This window comes from Cololabis saira, chromosome 17 (genome assembly GCF_033807715.1).
Source record: "Cololabis saira isolate AMF1-May2022 chromosome 17, fColSai1.1, whole genome shotgun sequence".
Classification (NCBI taxonomy): domain Eukaryota; kingdom Metazoa; phylum Chordata; class Actinopteri; order Beloniformes; family Belonidae; genus Cololabis; species Cololabis saira.
The window spans coordinates 26,614,396-26,640,593 of NC_084603.1; the positions used below are offsets into that span (position 1 = coordinate 26,614,396).

At 39.1% G+C, this 26,198-nt stretch overlaps 1 protein-coding gene across 1 annotated transcript; it reads right to left on the reverse strand.

Annotated features, from left to right (window-relative positions):
• On the reverse strand, window positions 1–26,198 carry LOC133463351 (transmembrane protein 26-like). The gene is made up of 6 exons (XM_061744848.1): window positions 25,946–26,198; window positions 20,066–20,162; window positions 19,621–19,713; window positions 5,037–5,245; window positions 4,828–4,907; window positions 1–1,237 (listed from the first exon to the last, which is right to left on the reverse strand). Exons 1-6 carry the CDS (start codon window positions 26,134–26,136, stop codon window positions 939–941), a joined length of 969 nt encoding a protein of 322 aa, XP_061600832.1. The 5' UTR covers window positions 26,137–26,198; the 3' UTR covers window positions 1–938.

The following is a 26,198-nucleotide window of genomic DNA, read 5'->3' on the forward strand; positions in this document are numbered from 1 at the left end:
GTTCTTTTTTTTACATATAAAGCGATACGGATGCAACAGATATATGTCACAGTAAAATACAGTAAAACAGCAAATGCCTCAGAACATCCACCATGAAGCACCGATGTATGTGTTGGAACGTGTGCTTGTCTACAAGTAATTTCATCAAGATATATTTCTGAGAAAATGATTAACACATGAAATGTAAAAATAATACTTTTTCGGGATACAGCAATTTTAGTTGGTAGTTTCTGTAAACAATAAAAAAGAAAAATACAACAAAAAATCACAATAGTCTTTGAAAAAAAAATGTACTGCAAAATGTGTGATCTTGGTGTAAACCGAGGACCGCAAAGATCCCATCGGTATTAGTGTAAGACCAAGTTTTAATATCTGTGTCATACAAGAAGCTCAAAGCTTCTGACCTGAGTACATCTTCATTTTTGCTATTTTCATCTCTAAAAACAAGAACAAAAAAGAAAGAATCAACCAAACACAAATTTCCTTACTTTTTGTGTTGTGTTTGGTTCTATATGTATACATACGCATACAGTGTATATATATATATATATATATATATATATATATATATATATATATATATATATATATATATATATATATATATACATTTTAACCTGCTGCTGCACCAAAGAGCAGATCTGTTGTCTAGTAAAGTTTTACAATGACTTGTTCATATGCACTTGACGATATCTAGGTGTGGATGAAGTTGACTTCCTTTCAGAGAGACTGAAATGTGATCAAAGTAAAATATGAGCTTTTGAATAACTTGGTGGTCAAATGTAAAGTGCAAACTTCATCCAAGCACAGAGGTTAAGAAAAGGCTTTTCAAGTCTTAACAGCATGAATTAATCACAACTCTTTTACCAATTTATTTTCTGCAATATTTTCGATAGTCCATGTTTCCATCTCCAGTAAACTGTTCCACTAAATCCCACTCATAGGTCAGTAATGGCGCTTCCTGAGCTACGGTCAGGGGATCTGTAGTCCTGGCATATAACAGCCAACCTATAAAAGTTCAGTAGTACGACCAGAAAGTTCTTTAAGGTAAAGAAAACGAGCATCTGGTGGAAGACTTTATAGTAAGTCAAGACAGTGACCCTAACCACCAGAAAAGGGCCGTCCTGGATAAACAAGGTCTCCACGATGCTCCATATGTCTGTGCTGTGCTTGGACAGCAGGGATTCTTCTTGGACTCCTTCACCACCTTCACTAGTGTCTGACTTAGAGTTGACCACTGTCCAAAAAAAGAAAGAAATTAAACCAAAGTTACAACTTTATCATCGGTGAAGCTGAATACAACAAAGGAAGACATTTCCTATGTAGTTTTCCAGCTGCTCCTGCGTGGGTTGGTCTGGTTGGCCCGGAGAGACATTCTGCTATAAATGACCCGACCAAGCAATTAAATTCACAAATACAAGACGACAAAAGTAAAAGCTATAGCCACAAGCTGTCTAGTTCTTTTATAGTGACAGCCACATAACTAGCGGGGGTTGAACAATTTACTATTTTGGCAACATATGTTTAATCCATGCAAATGCAGAATAGGCAGTTAACACGCTCCTCAAACTTGGCCTCTCAGCTCGTATTGAAAGTGAGACAGGAAATGGGAGGAGAGAGAGGGGGGAGATATGCAGCAAAGGGCCACAGGCGGGGATCTCAAATCTCAGGAAAAGGATGAGCTCTCGGTCCGCCAAATATTTTTGTCTAATATTTTGTTACAAGAATTATAGAATAAATACTTCACACAAACTGTCTTTTCAGGGAATGATATCGTGATGGATGTGCAAAAGAAGGGTTGCATACGGGGGGGGGGGGGGATCTGTTTTTTTTTCAAATAACATTGGATCAAACCTCCAGGTCAAAGGTTAGCCCCTGTGTTTTTTCCTGATCACTTTTCCTTTACAGTGTGATGAGGTCAGTCACCTCGCCACATTGCAAAGGAAAGGTTCGCCACGTTAAAAATGGCTTCTCACACTCAGTTCTCTGACCTCTCACTTATTTAAATAAACCCCATGCTATGTGATTTATAACTTTTGCAGTCACAGGACATTGCAGGACAATGTTATCGCTTTTATTTTCTTAACTGATGGTGGAGCATTTCCAAAGATATAAGAATGGGGAGGCTGACATTCCTTTTCCCAATTATCCTCCAGTTATTATTCTTCCTTCTACATTCAGTTCATCTTGCTCAGGAACCATTTATTCTACATCATCCTCTTTTTCTCCTCAGTTTACTTTCACAGGATTTATTTCAGTATATTGTTGCTCAATTGAAAGTAATTGAAAGCTGTTGTCTTGTATATTGTTATTTGAGATTAATACACAAAACAAGAAAACAACAACACAAATCAAGTACCTAATAGCTTTTCATTAGTGAACACTTATCTGTTGCCTAGGACTCTTGAAAGTCTTAATCATATTCTTCTCTGATTCAGATGGTGCTAATTGATTTCTTGGAAGAGAAAAGAATAACATGTAGCCTTATGTCTAATTTCCCCCAAGACTAGGATTCAGTGATTTATTTATTTCCTTTTTCATCTTCTATAGGATGAGATTATTGCTTCCCAAGATTAGATAGTAATTTTTAAAAGCAGAGAGGTTAGTGGATCCCGACACTATTCTTAATTGTGACTACGTTTACATAAACAACAATAATCTGATTATTGAGTTTAATCAAAATAAAACAACATCCAGATTAAAGCGTTTACATGCGTTGTCGTGAGACTATTTAACATAATCTGCATTTTGCATGTTAAGAAACAAAGTTTTATCAATGACACGTTGCTTACGTCACTTCCAGGGTTGCCAGTTATGTTAATGATCAGTGTCTTTGGACTCGTTATTTTGTGAAGTCACTTTAAAATATCAGAAGTCGTGGGTTGCCAGTTTTTGGACTTGTTTCTTCAGAGCTGTAGCTTGTTTCTGGCTTGGTCTTATCTGCTACCTCTCCTTTGTCTTGAGCATAACCCCCTACACAGGACATTCACCCGAAATGTAACCCAAGTTTGGAGCGGGAAGCAACACACATTGCCTCTCTACCTGATATGGGAAAGATTTGTCTTCATGAACTTCACTGAAGCAAAGTGCAGCAAAAACCCCAACACGAATTAAGGTGTTCACATGTTAATAACGCGACTGCGATCGGCATACTCCGCCAGCCTTAATGCGATCATTGCTCAAATTGATGACGACCTTAATTACAGTCGATCACGGTTGCTGTTTACAAGGCAATTTATTAATCAGTATTTCCTTAATCTGATTGTGGTTGGAGTATTGGTCCACGTAAATGTAGTCCCTGAATAGTATCTGTAGACATTCCCGAGTAAATAATTACTTGGTCTGACATATATGTCATTCAGCAGTGTGCCTTTGAATCTTTAAACGTGTATAATTCTATCGCAATTATATGTCTAAGGATCTGAGTTTTAAAGTTTGAGACATGAAGTGAGAACTGCAGAGGCTTTGATTTCCCTTTTTCTATTTCTCTTATTTTAATTAACCCTCAGTGATTTATTACATTTCCTTTTTCATCTTCTATAGGATGAGATAATTGCTTCCCAAGATTATTAGTAGACAGACATTTTAAAAAGCAGGGAGTTTAGCGGATCCCAACACTTCTAATTGTAACTACGTTTACATAGACAATGATAATCTGATTATTGAGCTTTTTAATTTTTCTCACTTTTTACTTTTTAACTCCAGTGTTTCCTCAGTGGGAATCCTCTTGGGACACAATCAAAGATGAAAAGAAATGTTTCCATGTCATTATTTCGTTTAGTCTTTGATTGTATTTTAACATTGATAGGGATTAATGTTGGTGGGGAAGGGGTGGTTGGGTGGACGGATGAGATTGATTTTGTTTTTACTGTTAAACACATTGTGATATGTGAAAAAAGAGCTAAGTAAATTAAGTTTGATTTTACTGGCCTGGGTCCACTGTCTTTTTTTCTGCTTCTTCCAAAGGACTGGGATTTCTTTTCCTGCAGATTGTACAGTTGGCTTCCTTGTTATTTTTATTTTCAAGAGCTTGGCTTGGATGAGCATTATTGTTTTTAAGAGTGTTTTAACTGTATGCTTTTGTAACTTTCTCACTAAGTAAAGTCACCAACATGATAACGGCATCAACATCGGCTTCCCAGAAAATTTGATAATTTCTGTAATACTGATAGCAAAAAACAACAATTTGAAAACCTGCAGTTACCAGACAAAAGGACAAAGTCAGTCCGCTAAGGAAGATTGTTAGAGATGATCTTAAACTCCAGAAAGCTTCTATATACACTATTTCCATGGCTGAATCTGAATCTCAGATATTTGAACACGAAGCTCCGGTGTCTTAACATACTGTGTGTTAACAAGGCATTCAAACACACTGGGCTGATGAAAAGACACACTCACGCGGGTGTAAACACACACACACAGCACTGACACAACGATCAAGCATTGTGCAGTCACGATAAGTGCTTTGATATGCAATATGAAGATAGAGGTTCTCCTAACAGCATCATTCTCATCATCCATTTCCAAACTACAGTTTTGTTATGAATAATTCAGAGACATTAGTTGAACTCTTGTTGCTTTTTTCTTTTGTGAAAATTCATCCTTAGCTTTTTTGGACGTCCAAAAGTAGACCGTCATTGTTTTCGGTGCTCAGTGTAACACATTCAGAAACAATTTCCAGCTTAAGAGCTACAAATTGTCACTTTAGTAAATATCTTCTGCCTTTACTTCTGTTCCAGGACAGCAATTTCACAATTGTTTACACTTTCCCACACCGCTACAAGCTCTCAAGGATCAAAGTTATGATAAACACAGTCGACCACTGACCAGACAGATGCAAAGGAAATTGCAACATGCTCCAAGTCCAAACAGATAAGATGATGTAGACCGGCTGAAGGCTGTCGTTTCTGCAAAAGATAAGCAGACAGTATAGAAAGGTGTTAAAGCTAAACACATTTCAGTTTAAATTAATTACTTGAGACATTTTACACAAGAACTTTGGAGTACATTTATTTGAGAATAAGACTGGCACGCACTTGATATCTGACAGCGTCTCACTAGTAAATTCAAGGATGTCCGCGGCGGTTCCAACGAAGATTAGAAGAAGCTGGGACAGCTCATTTCTTGTGATCCCACCTCCCAACGGGAGAAGCCACTTCCCCAAAATGAGGAGGATGAGCACAATCTGGTGAAGAGCCAGGATCCAGGTATTGGAGCAAATAGATGAAACCATATTATTTAATGCCTGGAAAAGGAAAAATGGTGAATTAATATTCATTTACACACAATTTAGTTGGTGATGTTATGTAAAATGGATAATGTCAATTAATACTCAATCAAATAAGCAAAAATGCCGGACTCACCAACTACCAAACCGGCAATTGTAATTTGAATGGAGACAATTTTCAACTCAACTCAACATGGCGCCTTAAACGCTCGCCACGGTGTTTCGCTATCTGCTACTTTTTAGCATTTTCTGTGTATTTCCTGTTCTCTGCTGCCAACCATGGGTCACCTTCAGCAGCGAACAACTCCTGTCTTCTATAAGTCTTTAATAATAATAATAATAATAATAATAATAATAATAATAATAATAATTAAAGCTGCAAGCAGCGATGAACGGGCCCTCGTTCAAAATGGCCGACTACCTGTTCAGTTTCGGCCATGGCGCCAAGAGACTGTTCTTTAAGTTGTGACATGATACAGGTGTGTACCGATTTTCGTGCAAGTACGTCAAACCGTATTGTGGGGCTTGAGGCACAAAGTTTTCTAGGCTGTTGAGCCATTAGGCCACGCCTATTAATGCAAACCATTAAATATCAAATTTTTCGCCAGGCCTGACTTGCGTTGGTGACTTTTGGGGCACGTTTAGGGGGGCAAAAAGGCCCTCCTTTCGTCGGAAGAAAAACAAGGAAAATACAAACAACAATTCCTACAGATACAATAGGGCCTTCGCACTGTCAGTGCTTGGGCCCTGATAATAACAATAATAATAATAACAACAACAATCATATGCTGTAACAATGCACCTTTCAATAACCATGTCTACTGTACCTAATACTGCTGCACCTTTCACTTTTTTTTTAATTGTATATATGTTAATAAGAGCTGTCATTTGTCTAGTGAGTGAAATTACCGGAGCCAAACTCTGTCTTGTTTGACCTGACTTGGCCAATAAACCTTTTACCCCAATAAATCAGTCTATTGTAAAATAATTGTACAATAGACTGATTGTTGTGCACCTTTCATGAATGATTGGCTTTGACCTTTCAACGAATGGCCATGACCTTTAATCCCTTAGGAGCACCGCATTCAAAACCAACATCTGTAAACGATATCACCATGGAAACCTTTCAGAAAACCATCATCAGTTAGCACAGTTTTGTAGCTACATCTACAAGTGCACGTTAAAACTCTACCAAGCAAAGCAAAAGCCATAATTAGCAACATCCAGGAGACGGGCTGATTTAAAGAAGGAAAGTGTGCTGGGGTCTCTAGAGTCCACATTCAACATGTTTGTAAATCATGGACATAGTTCCCGAGGCTAGAGAGGAAAAGAGCCATCCAGATTGTTATCAGTGCAGAAGCCAGCATCTATGATGGTATTGGGTGTGTTTTAGTCCCTGTGGCATCATGGGTAACTTCCACATCTGTTAGGTCACCATTAATGCTGAAGGGTTCATACATATGGGTTTTGAAATCCAGGAATGTCTTTGCTTATTTCAGCAAGACAATGCAAATCCACATTCTGCATGTGTTATAACAGTGTGGCTTTTTCAGGCATCAAATTAAAAATGTTTGCAAATACGTACATACTGTATATAAAGGTTATCAGTGTGAACATTATATATCTTTCCTGTGTAGCGTATTCAACTGAATTAATGTTGACAAGGATTTGCAAAGCATTGTGTTCTGTTTTGATTAACATTTTACACAGTGTTCTAGCTTAACTGAAATTACAGTTTGTACACTCTAGTTTTTGGCAAGCAACACTGGAGAAGAAGAAAACAGCTCTCGTGTCTGGAACTCATTTGAGTTTAATAATTTGATTATGTTGAACCACATAGGTTTTTTTTTTTTGCTTTTTTCTTATCTATTGAATTCGTCTGGGCTAAAGGGTGCGGTTGTCACTGAATTTGTACAGTTTAAATGATCTTGTCTTGTAAATGGTGGTCCTCAAACATTTATATATGCAGTAAACTGCAAAAAGGCCCAGTTGCTTCATGAGTCATCTGATTTTGAAGACCTACTAAAACAGTTTCATATTGTTGCCACTGCCAAAGACTTCTCCTTTATCTGGGAGCGTTAGGTGTTTCAATCCAGTTTATAAAAGTGCAGGCTTTTTGTTCGTAGAAAGGAAGATAAATAAATAATGTTTTTTTGTTCTTTTACTTCACATTTCTTGGCCTATTGCCACTGGATATTAAAAACCCTTTAAATTAGGGAGCTAAAATGTAAAAAGATGTGATTCAGCATGTATAAGAATAAAAAAGGGAAGTTAAATATATGTAAATACAGTGGGGCAAAAAAGTACTCAGTCAGACACCAGTTGTGAAAGTTGCCTCACTTAAAAAGATGAACGGCCTGTAATTTTCATCATAGGTTCACTTCAACTATGACAGACAGAATGGGGGAAAGAATCCAGGAAATCACATTGTACGATTTTTACTGAATTAATTGGTAAATTCCTGGGTAAAACAAGTATTTGGTCACCTACAAACCTACAAAGCTAGATTTCTGGCTTTCACAGACCTGTAACTTCTTCTTTAAGAGGCTCCTCTGTCCTCCACTCGTTACCTGTATTAATGGCACCTGTTTTAGTTATCAGTATTAAAGACACCCGTCCACAACCTCAAACAGTCACACTCCAAACTCCACTATGGCCAAGAACAAATAGCTGTCAAAGGATGTGAGAAGCAAAATTGTAGACCTGCACCAGGCTGGGAAGACTGAATCTGCAATAGGTAAGCAGCTTGGTGTGAAGAAATCAACTGTGGGAGAAATTATTAGAAAATGGAAGACATACAAGACCACTGATAATCTTCCTCGATCTGGGGCTCCACGCAAGATCTCACCCCGTGGAGTAAAATGATCACAAGAACGATGAGTAAACATCCCAGAACCACACGGAGGACCTAGTGAATGACCTGCAGAGAGCTGGGACCAAAGTAACAAAGATACCATCAGTAAAACACTACGCCTGCAGGGACTCAGATCCTGCAGTGCCAGACGTGTCCCCCTGCTGGAACCAGTACATGTCCAGGCCCGTCTGAAGTTTGCTAGAGAGCATTTGGAGGATGCAGAAGAAGATTGGGAGAATGTTATATGGTCAGATGAAACCAAAATAGAACTTTTTGGTAGAAACACAACTTGTTGTGTTTGGAGGAGAAAGAAAGCCGAGTTGCATTTCAAGAACACCATACCTACTGTGAAGCATGGGGGTGGAAACATCATGCTGTTGGGATGTTTTTCTGCAAAGGGACCTGGACGACTGATCCGTGTAAGGGAAAGAATGAATGGGGCCATGTATCGTGAGATTTTGAGTGAAAACCTCCTTCCATCAGCAAGGGATTGAAGATGAAACGTGGCTGGGTCTTCCAGCATGGCAATGATCCCAAACACACCACTGAAACTTTTCTAAAGGACCATTTACACTAAGATTGACATCATGGTTGATGATTTGCTTTTCTATTAGGCAGTTATAAGTTTATTTTGAATTCTTAATTTTCAAAAACAGTCCAACTTTCCAAATCCATACAGATGTAAACGTGAGAGAAAGTAAACTTTATTCAAGAGTCGATACCAAACTCGGTCAACGTGTGTGTACCCAGATAAAGTGTTGTTTAAATTGCTGTTGCCACAGTTCATCCAAATTTACAATGGACACACGATCCACAGTCACTGTCTGCTCACAATAATTGGCCTCTCCACTATTTCCTGTTAGAGGTCCATTTATCGTCCAACCCAGTGCCGTCCTTAAAGCGTATGGTCCATTATGCTCACTGCGGATGCGTCCAGCGGTTCCATTGCTCGTGGGATATTTGTTCCTATCAGCAACTCAATTCCAGCCTCAATCTGTGGTAAGGAGATTTGTTTTAAATATGGCCACCTTGTCAGATCCTTATTTGTGGTATGTTTGCTTTGTGTACCGGCATTGATAACTGAGTGTACGCTTTTGGCAACTCGATGAAACAGTCATCTTCAAGTGCTGCCACCTCCAACTCTGGCACGATGTAACTACTGACCACCTTCTCCTGCCCCATGGTCCTGAGAAGAATGTTGGCTCTCTTTCCAGACAAATTGAGCTTCTGCTTCAGACTCTCAGTGCAGAAGACGGCAGTGCTTCCCTGGTCCAAAAAGGCATACGTGAAAAAGATTTTATTGCCCTTCTTCGCTTTCACTTGGATCGGCACAATAGGAAGCTTGCAGTCCATCTCACCAGCCCCTGTAAGCCCACTGGAAACCAAAGTGCCATCCACTGTAACCTCGATGCTTCTCAGCCGGTTCTGCAGTTGCCACATTATCCTTATGGAGCACAGTCTGGTGTCTTTGGCCACACTTAGAGCAGAAAATCTTCCTTTGGCAATTCTTTCTGATGTGCCCTATGCACAGGCAGCAAAAACAAGCACCATTCTCCTTCAGGAAGTCAATTTTGTCTTTGTGTGCCATTTTTTTCCAACCGCGCACACACATCCAATGTGTGTCCTCCAGTGCAGCAGGGACAGATCTTTTTGGCTAAAGGTTTTGTGTCCATGGCTTTATTCACAGATTGAGCTGTTCTCTCCACACGATTTACTGTGGTAGCGAAGCTGGTTCCCCTGACGCTGGAGCGAGGATGAGGTTTGTGTTTGGTTAATACAACAGTGTCCTGAATGTTTCCAAACACAGGGTCTGTCAAGATTTTCACTTGTTTTTCAACAAAGTTGACAATGTCCACAAACCGTGCCTCCTATTGTACATTTCCTGTAGGTCACATGCGTAACACCTCCAGCGGTCTCGGAGTTTGTACAGCAGTTTTCTCATGATTTCCACCATGTTTGTGTGTGTGTCCAGATCATTTAAATACTGCACATCCTCCATGGCATTGCAGCATTCATGCAGAAAGAGGCTGTACGGCCTTCACATCCTCCGTTTTGATAGTGGGCCATACCAAAGCTCTCTCCATGTATGCTGCTGCCACCTTCTGCTCATTACCATAGTACTCTTTCAATAGAACCTTCGCCCTCAGATATCCTCTGTCCGACTCAATGTGCTGGCAGCTCCTCACCAGCTCCTTTGCATGCCCTTTGGTGTACTGTTCGAGGAAGTAGAGTCTGTCACAGTTGTTGTGGGTGTTTTGCTCAACTCCATTTTCCATTTTGTGATGAGTCAGTTTGTGTAACATTGGTCACTGGATCTTGAGGAGCCATTAAATAACGTTGGAGCATGTAAGATGGACCTGGGAGATGTCCTTCATCAGGTAAGTGGGCGACCTTTGGCTTCACAGCTGTCTGTATGGTTTCAATTCCTTTGGATTTTGGTTTAACTGGCATTAATGGAACAAATTCTGTGGCGTTGACATTAAGTTGTTATAAACACATCTTTTCACAGTATGAGTTCATCCCATCTGAAACCTTTGACCTTGATTTACTGCCAACGCTGCCTTCTGATTTCATAACACTTAGTTTTGCCCTTTCCTCAGCGATTTTATTTTCCAGTAAAAGCGGTTCTCTTCTTTTACGTAATTTTAACTCCTCTTCATCCAATGTATGTACGTTTTTTCTTGCTTTACTATATATAAAGTGGTCTCCCCTGAGCCTGCCAACTCAGAGAAGGAGGAAAACAGCCAATTCTGCAGGGTATGTACACCCCGCCCGGAGGATTCTTCCAGTGTCATGTGACTTTTACGAGCCGTAAACTGTTTCAACAACGAGGGACAGTAAAAATTAGGTTTTGCATCGACACTTACCCTCATAAAAGGATCAGTACCAACAGTACGGACCCGGCAACTGCACCCGAGTCAGCGGTAAGTGATGTTAATATTTTATGTTATTTATATTGGTCTACAAGTATGATCTTTGCCTGGGCTAAGTATTTAGCTTAGGAGCACCGGAGCCACTCACTCGTTAGGTAACACCGGAGCTCTATTAGTAATACATTTTTCTTCTGTTTATGGTTTCAGATTTTCCAAGCACCTGAAGCTGTTCAACGACACCTTCAGAAGACACAAGCTCCTTCCTTGAGCCAGCAATAGTGCATAAATGTTATTTATATACAACTTATGTTATTTTTTTTTTTAACAATAAAGTTGCCATTTTTGAACTGTCAGTGTTGTGATTTCTTTACAGTTAACATGATTCATTTGTCTTGTAACATAAGAAATGAAATGATGAGGAATCGGAGTAAATAACTGTGGTGTACCTGTTTAGAATTAAATTAAAGCTTCCTGTGTGAAGACGAGGTGACTAAAGGCTGATTTATGGTTCCGTGTTACACCAACGCAGAGCCTACGGCGTAGGGTACGCGTTGATTTAATAGTTTACGCAGCCGGCTGCTCTTCTCCCCAGAGCGAGGCTTTGTCCTCCCCTGCTACACGTCATTCAGACAGCCAATCAGCGCAGAGCCTCATTATCATCGCCTCCCCTCCCCTCAGAATCCCTCATAGAGAAGGAGTTTAGAAGCGGTAAAAATGAAGACATGGCCCAGAGGTTGAATTTCTGATTTATGTAGAAAAAACAAGCTTTTGATTGTTTTTAAGACATTCAAGGCCTGTTTAAAATATACATTAAATGCCATAATAGGTCTCCTTTAATTTATTTTGTTTTGCTACCAAAAGTGCAAGGTTTGCTTCCGTTTTTAAACGAGCAGAAGAACGTGAGGCTGAAGATGAAGAATAATGTGAGCATGATCTGTTGGTTGTGTTTGAGACACTGTCAGGGCTGTAGTTCATCCTGAGGATCTTTAGTGGTAACAGGTACTGGAGGATGAGCAACAGACAAATCTTTTCCCTTTCCATCAGTTACTTGTTCCACATGGTTCATTTCCTTTGGTTGTTGCTCAGAGGTATTTGTCTGAAGTGGTGATTTATGCGGATTTTCATTTATCCATTTTTCCACTTGTTCCTTGAATGCATCACTGTAATCCATAATGCTAGAAAACCACTCGTTTTGGTTTTTCTCTTCATCATCAAGAAGTAGTGGCATTAATTCATTGTGCAAGTCAGTGGCCGTTTTACACAGTGCATTCAAGTTTTGCAGTTGTGAGGGAATTTCATTTGCGTATCCCTTTGATTTCATGTGCGCTTTTATTTGCGGAATAAGTTCTTTGACTTTATTAACGGCACTTTTGCGCTCATGTTGCAACCGTTCAATTTTATTTTCCAGAGCTTTGGCCGTCACTTTGACTTGCCTTTTTTCCTTTTCCATCTTTGAACATTCAACAACAGCGTTTATTTGACTCATTTCCTTTAGATTGTATTTTGTACGAAGCAAAACAATCACATTTCATTGAACGCATTCAAAGTCCATCCATAGACATTGCATTGACAGAGCAAATTCGATCCAAACATTTCAACAAGCAATAGGCCTTCAGACAGCATCAGCCACCACTTATTTATGTCACAAAGTCCCGACATCAGAATCAAATAAAGCACGGAGAAATCTGCGCCACCTCAATGCGCCAATCTAGCCAGCAACATCCGTTTAATACATCGTCTTCATTTGGCACAATGCATTCCAATCGAGGCAGATTCCTTAATCCACAAACATTTACAGGTTCAGTCCTACCTGTTCCCAGGTGAGTGGATGGCGTGGTGTGACACTTAGCTGTGGCTCCTTCGTGCGTGGTGACTTAGTTCTTTCTGGTGCGGCTTGATGATTTTCATTAAACGGCTTTTTTGTTGACAAAATGTTGCAGCTACATTTACCTTAGCCGCCGGAGAGTGTGAGGTTGGATCCTTAGATTCATATTTGTATGACGCGCTATAAGTCATGGTGACACATGACGCTGAGATCCATAATGCCTTTTGGTGCATTTATTGTATAAAAAACATCAGGCTATCACAGCGCAACAAAGTAGGTATATGGAAGGAACAGAAACCAGCGGATTTAACTGATAACAAAAGGGTGATGAATGAGTGAATAAAAATGACAAATGCGTTCAACAAAAATCACGGCTGCCAACCCTGACTCTCTCTCATCTCATCTAGACCACCTGGTGAGAGCGCACCTTTACGCACGCACACACGCCTACTCCCGTGGGAACCGCCCCCATCACACACACACACTTAAACACCGTGATCCTCTGTATGTCTCTTACATGGGTTATTAGACTATTTAGTTCTGTGAGTGCCTGGATGAGAATTGAATCGTGTGAGGAGAACAAGGAAAGCTGGCACATTCTGGACGAGCTCCAGCACAGTGTTGAAATCGGACAGACTGCTGTTTACTTTAACCCGATGAGTTGTTTGCTGCGAATGAGTGAAAACATCTGATAACCAAGATATAACCTTAACCCTTGACACTGTTTGGCCTAAGGTTTTTCTCCCGCTAGGGGAGCTTTTACCTGCCATTGTTGATGTAATAATTGTTTGGGGGTCAGGTTCTGGGTCTCTGGAAAGGGCCTGGAGACAACTTGTATTGTAATAGATGCTATATAAATAAAATTGAAATACACTGAATTAAGTTTTTGAACCAAAGCATGTGGTTTTCGAGCACTGAAAAAGAGCTAAAATGAATTTAAAAAAAAACAAACATCCATGCAAATGCTCTCCTGTTTTTTTTTTTTTAATGTTTTAAAACCACATCAGTAATGGCAGTGATACCATCATGACGTGACTATACCATCTTGATACCAGTGTGTAACATACACACATTCCTTGAGACATCTTATCACAACTAAAGTTGGTTCCAGTTAATCCTAAATCATTTTTCCAGCTAGATGGGTTTCCGTAAAGACTGGTCTTGTTGAGGACAGAAAAAAAAAAAAGGATAGCCTGGCCAGCTATGCTAATTATTTTCCTCTTTGATAAAAACATTTAGTTTGGTTCCTCTAGATTCAACTTCGATTTCCCGCGGGCAGTACCAACAGATGCAGAAGGATAGTCATACGTCCAATTAGACAAATTAAGCATTTTTCATAGGCAGAGCAAGTACTCAACCAGACAAGTACTGTATCAACAAAACACATCTAAAATGGTGTGCGGAGAAGTAGGAACAATGATGAATGACTGTTGTGAGTTTTCCAGTGAAATCTTATCAATCCAAAGTATTATTACCAATTCTACAGCTATTTTGGTTGGCTTTTGGATGCTGCTGCATGATCCATTGCATAAAGCCCATCCCTTGTGGCCCATCCCACCGTCCGACCTACTGGTACATTATGTTCGAGTAGAAAATGGCTGTAAACAGGAGGTATGTCACCCATCTCACAAGGAGGGTGTGCTTTATGAATATCTAAACACAAAGAATATTTGCTTATTTCGTCATCCTGCTCTCTCAAGGCTTTTGCATACTGACGTTCTGTAACATTTACGTAAAACTGGGCCACCAATTTTACTCCTTTGGCAGTTACATACTGGCCCGAGCAAGAGAGAAAAGTCACGCAAACGTGCTTCCTTACATACAAGAAAACGGCATTCCAGAAACAAAGTGTGACTCGGCGTCATGTCACGTTCATTGCGTTCATGGTAAATAAAAAATACAAAAATCATAGCAGAGGGGATGATGATGCCATCAACTTTCTTCATTTTATAAGAGTGTCATGTTCTGTTAACGGGCTGAGCGTGTGTAAGCGTGCATGAAGTATGTGTGTGGTAAGCTGATTTTGACTGGGAGCAGATTCAGCTGCATGTACAGCATCAGTACAGTGAATAACAACGCTGCGACTCCTCCAGATGGAAGCGTCCGGGTCTTTCTCACCACCTGCTGTCACATTTGTGAACAGGTTTTAACTACGAACACTGCTCATCCCTGAAGCGAAGTTCGAATCCTCTGTCTTATGACTATTGTAGGTACACGTAACATGATCAGAAAGTTGCTAAATTCTCACACTTCTCACTTGGTTATGGAATGGGGGGATGCCCTTTACATACACAACAGGTTTCTCCTTCTTATGCCTCTTTGTCTGCCTCTGGAGGTGCAAAGAAGATGTGATCAGATTTTACGCCGTTCCATACAGGCACCGACACCAACAAAAGGGGGAAATGTTCTGCAAACAAACGCCAGTATGTGTCTCCTATCACTACTATTTCCAAAACTGGCAAATGTAACTTTGAACTCATGTCTAATGTTGCAACAACTGTCTACGACTGTATTGTACTATGTCACACATTTATGAATGTAGCTCATGTGTCTACTATGGACATCAAGGTAGAGATGATGAAGAGACTCAAAACGAGAGCATGACCAAATAAAAGTATAATTCAACACATTGTGGATTGTTTTTGATCTTTCTTAAAAAAAAAATCCTTCTTGCACTCTGGAAAAGTCAAATATGTGTCAAATATGTCAAATATGAAGACACAATCAATCAGATCGTTAACCATTTTCAGAGGGTCTGGATTCATTTGGCACTTCTTAGAGCACACATGGACAAAATGTGGGGCAAGAAGAAGTGGTCTCGGCAACAACATAATCCAACTCTCCTACAACACAAACAAAATAATCCAAAAGTTTATACAGTACATGGATTTTTTGAATGATTGTGGTGGAGAGTGTTGTCTATGTGTGGACTGGCCTAAAGATTGCCTCTGCTAGTGAGAGAAGGACACCGTAGCGGTTTTATTGGCAGAACCAGACTGAAAAGGAGCATTTCAAAGACGTATCGATCAAGTAGTTGTATGTTTGAGATGTGAAGAGAATCTTTGCTGGTTCAAGGAGTACGTCAAAGATTTCAACCAAACATGCCAACAAAAGTACAAACTTGCCACTGATGGAATAGAAAATAAAACTCTGGAAATGTCTTCCCGTTTCATTTCCAGGAAGGATATATTTTACAAAGCAGTCAACCATCTACATATTAGCATCAAAAGTGAACTAAATTCTGTCATACAAATCTGCGTGAGTGATCTGTCCAGGGGTACCCCTGCGTTTGGCCCAAAGACAGCTGAGATCAGCCCCAGCAGACCCCCATGACCCTGAGTAGTAAGAAGCAGGTAGTTGTGCAGTCTGTTACAGTCAGAAATGTTAAAATGTTATCCAGAATATCTCTTTGACATTTCCTGACAACTGTCAACTGCTGATTACTTTTTGTTTTAGCACTGATGTGACTTCCAATTTAAAAATCAGTTGTCTTGTGTCTTGTTAAGGCAATGTCTTGTCTTACGTAAGGGCTGTTATTTTGGTACATGTAACTTCCTTCTTAGCCCCCTCATTGTCTACGCACAATTAGACAATGGCTATTTTTACCTCAGTGAACAAACTTAGAACCGTTTGCTGACATTCCAAGACATTAATATCAGGAAAATAAAAAAACAACAACAGTAAAAACAGACCTTCAGTGATCACAGACCACACAGCTGAGGTTTTGGTTTTTTGTTGCCATTTTTCCAAAACTCAGATGATGTCAAATGTTTTGTAGTCAGAAACAGCTATCGGATGCCTTATGTACACATAGATCAACTATTGTCCAAGATACTACTTGGAAAGCATTTAATATTTGTGTATATTCAGGTCACGCCAATGAAAGCTTATGGTGGTTAAAGTCACTCAGTATAAAATGTATATTGCTGTTGATAATATACAGTGGGTACGGAAAGTATTCAGACCCCTTTTAATTTTCCCCTCTTTGTTTCATTGCAGCCATTTGCTGAAATCAAAAAAGTTCATTTTATGTCTCATTAATGTACACTCAGCACCCCATCTTGACAGAAAAAAACAGAAATGTAGAAATCTTTGAAAATTTATTAAAAAAGAAAAACCTACGGAAGCCTTTCCTCAGTGCAAGACATATGAAAGCCTGCATAGAGTTTGAGACTAGTCCCAGACTATGAGAAATAAGATTATCTGGTCTGATGAGACCAAGATTGATTTTTTTGGCGTTAATTCTAAGCGGTATGTGTGGGAAAAATGCAGGCACTGCTCATCACCTGCCCAATACAATCCCAACAGTGAAACATGGTGGTGGCAGCATCATGCTAATGGGGTGTTTTTCAGCTGAAGGGACAGGACGACTGCTTGTAATTGAAGGAAAAATGAATGCGGCCAAGTACAGAGATAATCTGGCAGAAAACCTCTTCTAGAGTGCTCAGGACCTCAGACTGGGCCGAAGGTTCACCAACAAGACAATGACCATAAGCACACAGCTAAAATAACAAAGGAGTGGCTTGGGAACAACTCTGTTAACATTCTTTTTTTTATTTATATATATATATATATATATATATATTAATCCCATATTTTTTCCCCATTTTCATCACCCAGTGCTCATACCTAAGTGAAAGTCCTGGGCATTGCCATCCTCTACCAACCCCGGGAGGCCCCTGCACTGAGCTCAGGTCTCCTCCTTAACCTGAGGAGTGAGCAGCCGCTTCTTTTCACCAGACAGGGTGGGGTTTCTCCGGCCGGACGTAGCGCATGGAAGGATCACGTTATTCCGGCCAGATCCTCCCCACCCCATCTGGCGCCCCGGCTGGCCATGTATAGCCCAGGACTGTGTGCATGTTTTTGTGAGGGTAGCTCACATTAGCTACCAAGGGGAACATGGGGAGAACATGCAAACTCCACACAGAAAGGCCCTTTTTTTAAAATGACTGTCCACCAACATTCACCATCCAACCTGAAAGAACTGGAGAGGATCTGCAAGGAGGAATAGCAGAGGATCCCCAAATCCAGGTTTGAAAAACTTGTTGCATCATTCCCAAGAAGACTCATGGCTGTACTCACTCAAAAGGGCCTTCTACTCAATACTGAGCAAAGGGTTTGAATACTTCTGACCATGTGATATTTCAGTTTTGCAAAAATGTCAGCTTTTTTCTGTCAAGATGAGGTGCTGAGTGTACATGTGAAATAAAATTAACTTTTTAGATTTTAGCAAATGGCTGCAATGAAACAAAGGGAAAAATGTAAAGGGGTCTGAATACTTTCCATACCCACTGTATGAAATCAGTTCAAAGCATCTAGCTATTGCAGTGTTGGTGCCACAAGACACATTGCTGGCAAAAAAGATAATATTCCCAAATTGAACAATGCCTCAACAGGCAAAACTGTACAAATTCAGGATAATTTCAGATGTGATTCCCTGAATCTGCTTTTCTGGTACTGTAGCTATCGATGTCCAGATAGAGAAATTACTATACGGCCTCAATAGCTCATATTGGACCTTGGTATAAATGTAGAGCTCATTGATAATCTATTGCAATAAATCACATAATATAATTGCAGTCAAAGGAGCTCTATTTCTTTCTTTTTTGTTTAAATTTTAAATCTTGCTTTTTATTTTAATGTGCTTGTAAAGCACTTTGAATCACATTGTTGTTGAATTGTGCTATCGAAAAATAAATCTGCCTTGCCTTTGTCAAGGACAGCAGTCTGACATTTTGTTTATTTTGGTCACTCTTTCTTGTGAAAGTCATCAAAAATCTTGATGAAAGACTTGATCTATTTTACCTTTCCAGCTACTTAAATTTGAATCACTGCGTCTCACTTAATTTCTCACTGACACTGAAGGGCTTTGACTTTGTGAACTAAACTATTGTGAACACCCACACCCATAAACCCATAAACATGAGCAACGCCGAAGACGTATTCATGCAGGGATCCGAATAATGAGAAAAGCATGTGATGTAAAAGGCTGCTCTGAAGGCCGTCTTTGTAAAGCCACTTCTAAAATGCGATAAAATTCAAATGTCAGCAAGTTAAAAAAAAAAAAATCAACAAATAATCCAAAGAAAATGACTTTATTTACTGCCCTTTTACCTCAGTAAATTCTTTATTACTCTTGTTGCAACAGTTGACCAACTCTTTAAACTCGGCATATGCAAAGAAACATCTGCAGATTTAAGGAGGTGCCATTCCCAGAATCAGGGTCTGCATTTGTGGGAATATGATTACCGTATGAGTGAATTCTTTTTTTAAACAGTTTCACATCCTTACAGTCGCCAAATATGGATGCTTCCAGAGAAATCTGTTAGACCGCAGACTCTGTATAAAACACCACCAAGAAAGATTACTCACAGATATCAAATGACAAGAGTCTTATCCTTCCTTTTTCCATAATGATGCAAATGTAGATATATTTGAATCCTTTTAAATTCTTGGCTGGAATGACTTGGTGTTTGGTTGAGTACAATTTAGATTTAAAAAGTTTCAGATTGTTGTCTCTAAATGTGTTTAAAGCAAAGCTAAATAAACTGGAAAACATAGAATTCAGAACTACAGTATGTATTATTTATGACAAACATGAGTAATGAAAGCTTACTCCAAAGCAGACAAAAAACAGCCAGCTGACTTGTCTGGACGACATGAATACGTGACATAGAAAGTTTAACTTTTTCAATTTTGAAGTCACACTGCAGTGTTAAGAGTTTCCATGAAATATGCTCTGAGAAAATAAATCTCCTTAAATATTGTTTTTCATGCTCTTACTCATTACTGGTGTGTTCTGCTTTGAGGTAAAAGTGAAACAGGCATTTCAGTGTTTTACCTTCAGATTCTCCACCAACGTCTGGTTTTGCATGGTCCTGTTATGTAGAGTGACGGCATTTATTACATTATCCCAGGAGTCAAGCTTTTTGCACTGAAAAAAGTTGAAAAAAAATCCTTATCAGATTACCTGTAACGTTCATTGTTGTTAAAATTTCAGATTGTTTCAGGTGAAACAGCAACTGAAATATTTACTGCAAATGTGGTAACTCCTTTACATGCAAATACTTCTGCAACTTCCCCAACCACCAACATCAGGTAATTCAAAGTGCTTTACATCAACATTAAAAGCGGCAAGACACAATTAAACAGTAAATAACAAATAAAATGAAATAAAATGATAATAAAAGAGGTAAAATAATAAAAAGCACAAGTTGTTAAAAAGTAAGGGAAGTAAAGCCTTGTTCAAAGCTGGTTAGACACACTGAGTATTTTCTTATCAGTACCTCAGAGTTGCTGTCTTTGGGCTGCCGGTGGTCCAGCTCAAGGATCCAGATGGAGGGAATGATACTAAGAAGAAATAGAAAGATGGGAGGAGAAACCCTGCAACAGAACCAACAATTTTATTAAAATGGTTACAAACTGATGCAAGCACAAATGAGAAGAGGCCTGGATGACATTCAAAGTGCAAATAAGAAAAATAATAAAGCAATTCTGCAGTTAACTGTGTTTGTATTTCTTTGCAGAAGTAAAGATCATTCATATAATTATTAAATCTTAATTTCATTTGTAAATATTCTTGCATTTCAGGTCTGCAACACATTCCATAAACAGTGGATATACGGGTGATTAAGTGCCAGGGGGAGGTGTTCAGAGGAAAGATTCTATGAATATAATTAAAATTTCAATAATGTGTTCCACAAAGAAAATGGGCAGAGATGTGTATATTCTTCAGTGCATACTTTCTGATTTATTCCTATTATCAAACAGAAACATCATGTTTTTGATGACATCTGGAGACCTTTTATAAGGTTTCTGAGACATGATGTTAATGTTGGTAATTTATTTCAGCAGGAGGAGGCTCTGAGGAGCATATTGGTGATATAATGATAAAATGTGCTATGATGTAATGTAAATAACTGAGAAACGCCCTTGAAACTCTTCATATAACTGCTAGCAATATCTGTTTACTCTTATTTATGTAATTCATGTATTTATTTATTTAATTTATTATTATTTTTTCGTCCTTTTTGCTTTATTTTCATCTTATCTTTTTTAGTTTTATTGTTTTACTTATTTAGCGAGGAAGAAGGGAAGGGAGGGAGAATAAGGAGAAAAAGTTTACTCTGTTGTCTTGCCTTTAAGAATGTCCTGTTTGATTTGCTGTAAATTACAAACAAAAAAGTAATAAACACGTGTTTAAAAAAAAAAAAAAATCTTTATACCTATCAACCACATGAGCAAGACACTGCTGTGAGAAACCTTCGTTAAACTCTGCAATATTGAGCTATACACACAAGTACAAGCTTTACTGTGCAAAAAGAGGCCTTATGTTCAGAGTTGGCAGCAGTGTCTTTGGACTCTTTGGACATTTGGGAACGCCCATTAAAACAGTGGAAACATCTGTTGTGATCAGATGAATCAGTATTCTGATTTTTTTTTGGGAGAATGGCAACTTTGTGCCACAAAGAGAAACGGACCATCCAGGCTGTTATCACCAACAAGTCCAGAAACCTGAGTCTGTGATGACGTGGAACTGCATCAACTTCCTTGCAAAAAGGTCATTTACACGTCTGTCAGGACTAACGCAGACAAGAACTGTTTTTAAAAATTTTAAAGCAACAATAGGTTAATTTCCATCAGCGGAACCTCAAACAGGGCCGACCGTCTCCTCGGCCCCTTCAGCCCTTTAGTGTAGTGTTTCCACTACACTGTAGCCACATCAGAACCTTTGACCAAACAAATAACACGGCTGACCACGCGATGGTGATAATACACTTTTCTTGCTGTTCGCAAATGGCTAGCGACATAAACGGAGACAAAAAAGAAGAATGCAGCAAAGGAGACTGGGAAGATGAAACAAGTTAACAAGGGATGCTACTGTACTTGCATTTTTTTTTTTTTTTTTAACAAACAAGACGGTAGTAGCAAGTGTGATTAAAAGAGGCCCCCACTGGACCTATACATTGACGTAATACGCTAGCAAGGCCTGAACCTCCTTGTCGGTCCATCTATTTTTTTTTTTCTTGTAATTTCCATCTTCATCAAATGTACTTGCAGTGAAATGTTTCCGGTCCAAATGGCTAAATGAGTTGTGTTCACATGATTTATGTTCACGTGAGAGTGCTGAACGTAATTTAATTCAGCAGAGTCCCCCTTCCAGGAGGTAGAGTACCTCTACCTGTTTTGCCCCGTTAAGGTTCCCGAAGGTCACTTTTGCAGGGCAGTTCCTGGTGATGGAGACACGCATCAACAATCTGGCCCTAAAAAATCTACCCAGAACCTCCCCTAATGGAAACACAGCTATATACCACCTTCAAGAAATCTTTTCTGGAGACGTCCAGGCATTCTATGCAAAACTCACATTTCTTAAACATTCTAAAGGCACGACTAAAGGTGAACCAGGCACAGCTACCGGACTGACCTCTCTGCATTTATTACCTGTTTTGAGAAAATACAGATCATTTTTAACACCAAAAAGTTGAAAAAACAATAACCCAGGACACTTGAAGAGACAATTAGACATGTTACCAATGACAATTTGTAAAATAGTAACTGAAACACTGAAACTCTCGGTATCCGGTGTGTATGTATATATATACATACATACATACATACATACATACATACATACATATATATATATATATATATATATATATATATATATAAACAGTTTTTTAAATAGTCGAGATGTGTTTAATGCTTTAAATCTACTTGGGCAGCTTTAATTACCATGTCTGTTTAAAGTGTACAGAATAATAATACAATACTGTTTCCAAATAATATAATGATCTGTAGATCATCAAATGCATGCCCTTAAATTAAAGCAATAAAACTATGTACAACATGTTGTGACGACCCTGTCTAATTGTGGGCATCATAGACATATATACGTATATATGTCTATGGTGGGCATGCCTGACTTTCTCTCGTCTTTGAGGAGTCTGGTGTGAGATGAGCTGATTGGGCTGATTTGGAGCACCTGGGCCCAGTGTTCCAGGCTATAAAACCTCCCTGCCTTCAGTGTGGCTCTCTCTTCCCTGCCAGCCCCATTCATTTGTTTGGTTTTGATTCTATTTTTCTTACCAACACGCACCACACATTTTCCACATTCACACACACTGACACTACTGATGCTGACCTCCACACCTCACAAGTTGGTTTATTTTGCGTTGCTGTATTTTTCCTTTAAAATAAATAGCATATTTTTATTTGCACTGTGTTGTTGTCCATTTTTGTCACGGCCTACGGGCCAGGTTATGACAATGTCAGTTGATGAACTTGTAAAATATTTTTCAAAGAATATGTGCTGATATATGCTTTAGATCTTGTGAAATGACCTCACACGTCATTATTTTCTCAAATAACCATATATGGTTACAATTCTGTGAAAGTATTTCAAAGAGGAACTTCCAAGGAAAGATGTTCCCTTTTATCCCAGTTAGACCATTATTGTCCCTCATGGGAAATGTGGTTTCAGCAGCGACAACATAAACACACAAGAGGGTTCGAGCAACCTCAGATATAAACGTTTGTTAAAAAAGAGCCCATGGGGGGAAAAAAAGTACTGATGGGTAGTTAACTATTTTTATATAAAATAATAAATACTTAAGACATGTCACAGCTTATGTGTGAATGAGTGAGTGCACTTGCAACAAAAGGTAAATTTATATTTATTTTACTTTGCCCTTAGTAGCTTTTATATTTGACCAGATGGGAGAAGAATAAATTCCTCAAAGACAGGATAGTCACTGCTGGCTAAAAATGTCCCCACCTTCCTCAATACTTCTTCCAGATATCCAACAAGGAGATCTATTGAATGCTAATTATCTTACTGGCCATTTTAAAGATATTTGACAGAGGATATTTCTTGCACGTTGGTAGGTTTCCATATTAAGATACAAGGCGAGAGGTTAAAGTGAAAACTATAAAAGATAAAAGTCTAAGGTTGGTGACCATGTCTTTGGTTTTACTTGCATTTGACTTTAAGAAGGGATTGTTCTTTAAGAGATTTGTTTTTAGCCATTAAAAAACATTAAACATTAAAGTGGTAAAAACATCACTGTTTTAACTTGTTTTGGAATAAATTCCAGGTCAGAAATGCAAAAATTAATTTAAATGAATTTAAGAGAATTGACAATAAGGAAAATATGAAAATATCTTAGATTTTTACTTTCTAGAGAGAAAAAAACTAAAGTAAATGAGTAATCAGTAATTTTCTTTTTTTTTTGGAGATGCACCAATTCCCTTTTTGTTTTAGTTCAGATTTGATTGTAATAGAAACCTCCTGATAGCTGTTGTTTTGTAAATCAAATTGATTTACTCCACTAAAAGTGCATAAATCCCAATACACCCCCTACTTTCTTTCACTAGCCCTACTTTCTATCACTACCCCTAAAAAAGAAGGGACAGATTTTAGGGCACTTGAAATCTTCCCAGGGGCCTGTCCCAACACTCCCACTACTCCTACTTTCAGCACCACCCCTAAAATCAGGAAGCTGAGAGCCAAAAGCTGTTTTCATTTCAGCTGTAGCGCTGTTAATATGCCACTATATTAAGTTTTAATATTTTTTCAGGCGTAAAAGTAACCGTTACGATCCCCAACCTGGGCTCAGTTTATCCAAATAACGCCGTGTTAAGAAATTTGACCCGATGTTTTCGGAGATGAGAAGAGCCGCCGGCTCGGAGCAGCAGCAGCCAGGGTACAGACGTGATCGCCCTGCGCCGTCGTCCCGGGGGAGAAACCTGCAGCTCTGTTGAGAATTACCGCTGGCTGAAATAAATCATTTAGGAAGATAAATGTTGGTTTAATAGATGAAATGTAACAGTTGTAGCTACGCCTGTTAAGAAATTTGCTCCGAAAATTTTGAGATTTCTGCCTGCCGGCTCCGGAGCTGATTTATAGGTAAATCGACGCAGAGCCTACGGCGTAGGGTACGGCCTACGGCGCGCTTCGCCGCGTAACATCGTTGGTGTAAACGGGCAAACGGGCAAACGAGTGATTATATACATTCACTGAGTGAATATTATGAAAGTAAAATATATATTTCTCGCTAGAAATGTAATCAAAACGCATTTTTATGCAAAAACTAACTCAAAATATTGATTTTATTCACTAAAAAATAAGAAATGTCCGCCATGTTTTTTTTTTTAATTCAGTCCGCAAATGACTACGAAAAGCATTCTGGGAAATTTTTCTGTCCCTAGATCAGCTAGTGTACATCGGAAAAAACTCGATCCGTAGGGACAGATTCATAGCCACTACACTCGTTTTCTTCACTACCCCTAGGTGGAAAGAGGAATTGGGACACCACTACCCTCACGGAAACGCGCAAAATTTAGGGGTAGGGATGAAAACTAGGGGTAGTGAGAGTATTGGGACAGGGCCTATGTCACAATTTGCACTTCCCATATTATCCCAACCTTTCTTGATTTGGTCAATTTAAATTTTGAGTGTTCAAGCGGTACATCAATATCAAATCAATTCATTGGTTTGACCCTTTCCAAGAAAAAATGTCTTACTTGCCAGACATGAATATTTTCTGCTCTTTTTATTTTTCTCTCATTTTTGAGAACAAATCTGAGCATCTACCGACTACTAAATGCAGCCATTAGATGAAGCTCCTGCAGATGATCTCAGTTCACTCACTCAAGGTAATGCTGCACCCACTGTTTACTTTGAGGCTGAATGCATAATTAAACAGGAAACCTGAAAATGTTGCACTTACTTTTCCACAGAGGTGGACATGAATTGAAGCTACTGTGTTATACAAGATTTATTGTTGAATGAGACGGAAAGTTAAAAAACAGCAACAACCCAACTCTAGAAATAACGTACCGGTAGAGTATATGAATGACACATTGATGCAAGGGGGAAGACTGGTGGGGGGGTTGGTTTCCTGTCCTAAGAGTAACACCCAATGGACAATGGTATAATGTAGGATCAGCAGGATACTGCAGGGGCCGGGGTGGGGTGTAAAGTCTGAGTTATAACATAATATACATTATAATTTATTAGTCTGCATATGTTTTAAGTAGTCAAAGTCGGTGCTCGCAAGCAACCGAGAAAAACTATACACAAAATCCATCACTCAAAGCTTTATGTCACTCAAATGCGTCCTAAAAGGCATCATCATTAAAATGTTCACACCACAGCATCTTACCATTTGTAATCCTTCCCCTTCCTCCTCTTCAGCGTTATTATCATTTCAACCACAAGCGGCAAGAAGAGCAAAGTCAGTAACCAGTACTTGGTATCTTTCTTCACCTCTGCCACTCTGAACACCCCGATCATGGCAACGAGCACAAAAAACGACCTGGTGATGAAAGCGCACAGAAACTGGACCAGTCCCATCGTTATGTTTGTTGAACCCTGTTGTTCCTGGAGGCTCAGACAGCTGCAGCAACTCTGCAAAA

Excerpts from the sequence above, each read along its gene's own strand:
- LOC133463351 (XM_061744848.1), bottom strand. The coding sequence starts at position 26,136 with ATGGGACTGGTCCAGTTTCTGTGCGCTTTCATCACCAGGTCGTTTTTT. Across the intron at positions 5,246-19,620 it reads CGTTGGTGGAGAATCTGAAG|GCATTAAATAATATGGTTTC; the intron begins GTAAAACACTGA and ends TTCCTTTTCCAG. Across the intron at positions 1,238-4,827 it reads ATTTCCTTTGCATCTGTCTG|TGGTCAACTCTAAGTCAGAC; the intron begins GTCAGTGGTCGA and ends TTTTTTGGACAG.